Source organism: Gavialis gangeticus, unplaced genomic scaffold (genome assembly GCF_001723915.1).
Source record: "Gavialis gangeticus isolate Ggan-Ray unplaced genomic scaffold, GavGan_comp1, whole genome shotgun sequence".
Lineage (NCBI taxonomy): Eukaryota > Metazoa > Chordata > Crocodylia > Gavialidae > Gavialis > Gavialis gangeticus.
The window spans coordinates 16,645,433-16,650,992 of record NW_017729034.1 but is presented as its reverse complement, the minus strand read 5'-3'; the positions used below and the strand labels follow the sequence as shown (position 1 = coordinate 16,650,992).

Below are 5,560 nucleotides of genomic sequence, written 5' to 3'. Positions count from 1 at the left end.
TGTGGAGCTGCTCAGAGTGCAGCCCTGGTTCTCCCCTGCCTCCCACCACTGGGCTGCTTCACAACTCGAAATGTTACAAAACTTTCGAAACGTTTCAAGTACCCTCATTTTGTTTTGAAGTTGTTTCAATGCTTTTTGTTTAGTTTTGATTTCGCTGTTTTGAGCTCAAAATGCGTCGAAACAGCTTCGGAACGAAACACTCGGCAAAATTTTGCACAGCCCTACTGGACATCTACACTGCAGATACCCACGGTTTCCACAATCTGTCCATTGTAGTCACACAGGCGACACTCAGGTTTCAATAACTTGGGGAGAGGGTGCCAAAACAACTGGAAGAACGTGTTTTCATCTATGAGGGATACTCCCGAACCCAAGTCCACTTCCATTTTGCACTTCTTTCCGTTTATTACTACACTTACAATCATCTCAAAACCTTGAGTTTCAACAACACCAGCATTTTGAATTCAATATAGTTTTTGTACCTCACGTTCTGGGAAGGACTCTAATCTGTGAGTGGCTTGGGAGTGAATACATTTGCCACACACAGTCTTTTTGTTTCCTGGGACTGGCCTTTGAGCAGCAAACCCTCTCTATGTGGCCCTTCTTTTTGCAGGTATGACACTCTGTGTTCCTGAACCTGCACTCCCTTCGTCTGTGTTGGCCGCCACAACTCAAACATGTCTGTCAGTTAATTGGCTTATGTGGTGCTGTTGGTGAGGGTATAATCCGCTGAATTTGCTGGTGATCTGATTCTTGATCTTTTTGGAGTAAGTGGACGTTGCTGGAGAATGCCTGGCGAATTTCTCTCACATTATGGGATGCTGCTTCAGCTGCCAAGGCTTTTTCTTGTGCAGTAGCCAAGGTCAAATTTGGTTCAGAGAGCAGGCGATGTTGCATTACATCTTGAACCCCACAGATGAGAGGGTCGCGAAGCAGGCCATCCAAACTCACGAAATTGGGCAAGGCGACAGAGCTCAGCCAGCTAATCTGCTATGCCTTCATTGGCCTTTTGGTCCCGTTTAAAAAAAATGAAATCTCTGCAAGGTAACAGATGGCCTTGGGCAAAAAATGTGCCTTTAACAGAGCAATTAGTTCAGCAGAAGACTTAGTGTTTGGTAAAGCATGTGCTGTGAGGGAACGAATAATTGCAAATGCTTTGGCACCACAGACTGTCAAGAGGATCGCACACTTCTGTTCTGGGTTTTCCACTTTGTTTGCTTCCAGGTAATAGGGTAGCCTTTCCGCATGAGAGCCCCAAGGAGCCAGCTGGCTCACATCAAATTCTTCTATATGCCCCAATGTAGCCATTTTAACTAACATCAGCTGTAATAGGGAGAAAAGAAGAAGAAAAAATAAAACTTCCCTCTGATCACAAAACACAGCCTGGTCTCAGAATATCGTCCCACAAGCTAGGGGGGTCTTTTCAGCAAAGGATCCCATCCTCATCACCAGATGATACGTTGTGAGTTCAGCAACAACACTGGACACTCCTGTGTTGAACTAACAGTCATTTATTAGTATAACTCTGGGATCATGTGATGGGCTGGCTGGCAGTGACCTGGCCCAGGGGTTTTGAAAGAGGTAAAAGATAATTGGAGGACTTGGGATTCCCTTTCCGCACCAGTCAGGCCCCAGAGACTCACCCCCCTGTGTCCCGATTGGCTCCTTGCGTCACCTGGAGGGGGATAAAAGGGGCAGCGTGAGCTGACTCAGGGGAGACCAGTGAGAGATGACAAGGAAGGGGCTTCACAGAGCTGAGCCAGCAGGGCAGGAGCAAGGCCCTGGAAGAGTCTGAAAGAGCAGGACCTGCAGATAGCAGTGGGACCCTCAGCAGCGTGGCGTGCGGCTGGCAGGAGAGGCCCCCACTGGGCTCCAGGATCCCCTACAGGAAGCTGCAGCCAGCAGGAGAGATTCCCCTGCTCCAGGAAGGATCTGAGAAGTGACCTGAGGGATTCCCAGCTCTGCTTCCAGCTCCTCCAATCAGAGGCCACGCAGCTCGACATGAGGCCGGGCTCCGGGAAGGTCAAGACCCCTAGTAGGCTGGAGCAGTGCCACCAGTGGTGGCTGTGTGGCACCATTCCTACCTACCCCATGGGAAATCTGGGCTTGAGTCCCAGCTGGGGTGAGTGAGATAGTAAGAAGCAAATCTTGCAGTGGAAAGGGGCCATTGTGCTTTCCCCCCTTTCTCCCCCTCCAGGTACCAAGGCCCTATATGTCCTTGTTATTTTGCATTTTGTGCCTTTTTATATTTCATCAACCTGTATTGTTTGTTCTGCTGTTTGTGTTTTATATTTTGTTAACCCTGGTTTTGTCAATGATTGTAAGTGTCTAACCTTTGTTGAATGTCTTCTTGGGGCATTGTAGTGTCCACTATACCCTCTGATTTATGCCTGTTATGTTCCCAGTATTAAAAGGTGCATGGTTAAGTCCCCATTGGTGGTCTGGCTCTGCTCTATAGGGGAGGAGAGTCCCTACACTTCCCACAGCACTTGTGCACCTGCTTTGATCCCTTCAATTGGAGAGGGGGTACCTCTTGGAGTACCGCCTGGGTTACATCATATCCAGGGTAGATCTAACAATTGCCTCAGTAGACAACTTATACTTGCTCTGCCTCTGACTTGACCCAGTCCAGTCCCATGGAGGGAGGGGAACCAAGAAAGCCTCTGGCGTCTCGTAGCAGAGACAATGGAGATCCCAGTGCTGCTAAACTGCCACAAAGTAACTGAACCCTGCAGTGCTGAACAGGAGGGCTTTGGCCTTCAAGGGACAGTGCAAGGAAAACACAATAAGACACAGCACCTTCTTTATTCCTTCTCTCATAATTTGCTTCTGCTTTCCATCTGACTTCTCCCTTCCTAAATCTTTCAACTGACTTCTCATTTCTTTCTCTTGTTTTTCTTCTCCCCGTTCTCCTCTTCCCACATTGTCTCTCCTTTTCATTCCCTTCCTCTTTCCCACCCTCTTCCACTCCTTCATGCTGTTTTTCTTTCCAGCTCTCCATGGAAGACACAACCTCCATTCTCCCCAGGCTGAAGCGGAACTCCAATGCTTATGGGATCGGGGCTTTGGCTAAATCATCTTTCTCTGGTGAGAACCTCAAACCCTGGGCTCTTCTCCCACTGCTCCTGTCCATTAGATCCACTGTTTTCCCTGCTGCTGTTCCTCCTCAACCCCAGGTATCTCCCCACTTCTGTCCTTATTGCCTAGATCTAGACCTCTCTGCATTACTACTAAAAGCTTTAGGCCCCTCCAGCAGCTGACACCTGCTCCAGCATCAGGGTTTTCCCATATTTTTCAGCTTCTTCTCACTGTGTCCCCAAGCTCAGACTTCTCTGATTGCTTCCCCTCAAGCCTGCCCTGGGATAAGCCTTCTTTTCAGCAATAGGGTGCAGACAGAAGTGCAGCTCCTTGCTGTAACTGAGAATGCTTTGCAGGAAGCAACCTGATCCCCTGGACCAAACAGAAGTTCACTGTTGGTTCTAGCGGGGAGGGAAATCTGGTTGCTGGTGCTCAGCCTACAGCTAGTTTCCCCTAGCAGTTGTCCCTCCCCCCTGCCAGGGTGCAAAGCTTTCCAAATGGGAAGGGGGAAAGGGAGCAGAGGGAACTCCCCAGCTGGCACTGGAGGGGGGGTTGGTGCACTGGACCCCTTCCCCCTCCCACCTCTAGGAGGGGCTGAAAAGCTCCCAGACTGAACTCCCTCTGCTCCGTTTCCCCCTCCCTTCCTGAAAACAGCAAAAGGGTAGCAGGCAGGCAGACTGAAGTCACAGAAGACATTCTGTTTTGAAATGTCATCATCTGGCCCTGTCATGTAATGAGGTTTCAGATGTTCACCCCATCGGCCATTTTTGAAGCTGTCTGCTGCCATGCACTTGTGTTTGTTCACAGCTATAAATCACTTTCTGTGGCCAGATGGGTGAAAATTGTCACTTCTCTCTGTGCTACTAGGTGATCAGGTTTTACATTTTGACACTTTCATGTACTTTCCCCTAACACTCTGTTCTGTTTTGGGCAGGTCATAGGCAAGGAAAAGAATTTATTGTCCAAGTTCCTCTGCTTCTGGATTTTTTCCTTTCTCTCCCTGTTTCCCCAGTGGTACCCCATCCAGTGAATGATGGGGAATCTATTTCAGAAAGGGATACAGAGAACTGGGAGAGATCTTAGAGTTGCTTAATGGGACATATGATTTTCTGGGGGCATCTCACAGTAAGAGAAAGAGAAGTGAAACATCTGAGGCAAGGAGTCAGGATGATACGGGAAGCCCTGCTTCAAAGACAAGAAATATCCCTCGAACTGTGTAATAGCCCCTCCTTGTTTTCTAATGTCTGGCCCCTTAGGGATATCTCGCAGCATGAAGGATCACGTCACGAAGCCAACAGCTATGGGGCAGGGTCGTGTGGCTCACATGATTGAATGGCAAGGCTGGGGCAAAGGGAACAGCCAGCAACAGCAGCATACACATGAGACAGTGCGCAAAGATGCTGATGCCTACTCAGACCTGAGCGACGGCGAGAAAGAAGCCCGATTCCTTGCAGGTAGTCTAGATATTCCCCACACTGGGGGAAGGAGAATCTAAAACAGTGACAGTGCATGAAAGGACCAGGGTGGGAGACCTTCTAGAGAATCTGCACAGGTTGGGGGTGGAGAAGTGGCATGATAGACCTTGAGAGGGGATATCCATGATGTTGGAAGCAGCACTTTAGAGCAATGAATATTATGGAATAAGGAATAGGGGGACAACATGTCAATGAAACAGATAAGTAGGGAGGTTCAGCTATAAACCTTTGTATCTGTACTGATTCTCCTTGTCTCTCTGGCACAGGAGTGATGGAGCAGTTTGCCATCTCTGAGGCTACTCTCATGGCCTGGTCCTCCATGGATGGTGAGGATGTGAGTGTCAACTCAAATCAAGAGAACCTGGCAAGCAACTATAGTGAGAACTACCAGGAGCTGATGGAGAACCCAGGTAAATTCCACCAATCCTAGGGTAGTCCACCTCTAACTTCCCCTGCCTGTGCTTCCAGGGTTCTCTCCAACACTCACCTTGTCAAGGTTTTGTATCCCCCCTGGGTTTCAGCATCATCCATTTTGGGGCGTAGAACTAATGAAGAGGAGTATCTGCAAGTTTTGGATTTGCCCATGGAGTCAGGTCCTATCAGATTGACTTCAAGCTGGGTCAGATCCAGAGGGGATGTTATGTCACAGCTGCATCCACACTTTCAGCCAACACCACCACAGCAGCAGCACCTGGGATCTTCTTTTAAGTCTCCAAAACAAAAAGAAAAGAATTCCCCACTCCCTTTACCTCTGTGCTCAGCAGCACCTCCCCTCCCCTTCCCTCTCCCTGCCTCCCTACCCACTACTGCTGCTGTCTCTCCCTGGGGGTAGAGGCAGGGGAAGGGAGGAGACTCCAGAGATGCTCCCGATCCCTCCAGCCAGGCTCTACAGGGAGGCAGGTTTAGCCAGAATCACTAGCAATGGGTTCCTCCTCCCTGCCTGGTCCCCATGTTCCATACTAGCCTGGGAGTAGGCATGTGAAAAGAGAACTCACCCACTTCTGCCA

General features: G+C 49.3%; 1 protein-coding gene across 1 annotated transcript in view; it reads left to right on the top strand.

Moving 5' to 3' along the window:
* Nucleotides 1-5,560, top strand: part of FAM131B (family with sequence similarity 131 member B) — a 47,396-nt gene that overhangs the window by 26,440 nt on the left and 15,396 nt on the right. The window contains exons 3-5 of the mRNA XM_019527494.1: nucleotides 2,994-3,087; nucleotides 4,335-4,532; nucleotides 4,820-4,963. Coding sequence (XP_019383039.1) covers nucleotides 2,994-3,087; nucleotides 4,335-4,532; nucleotides 4,820-4,963 — 436 coding nt within the window. The remainder of the gene's footprint in view (nucleotides 1-2,993; nucleotides 3,088-4,334; nucleotides 4,533-4,819; nucleotides 4,964-5,560) is intronic.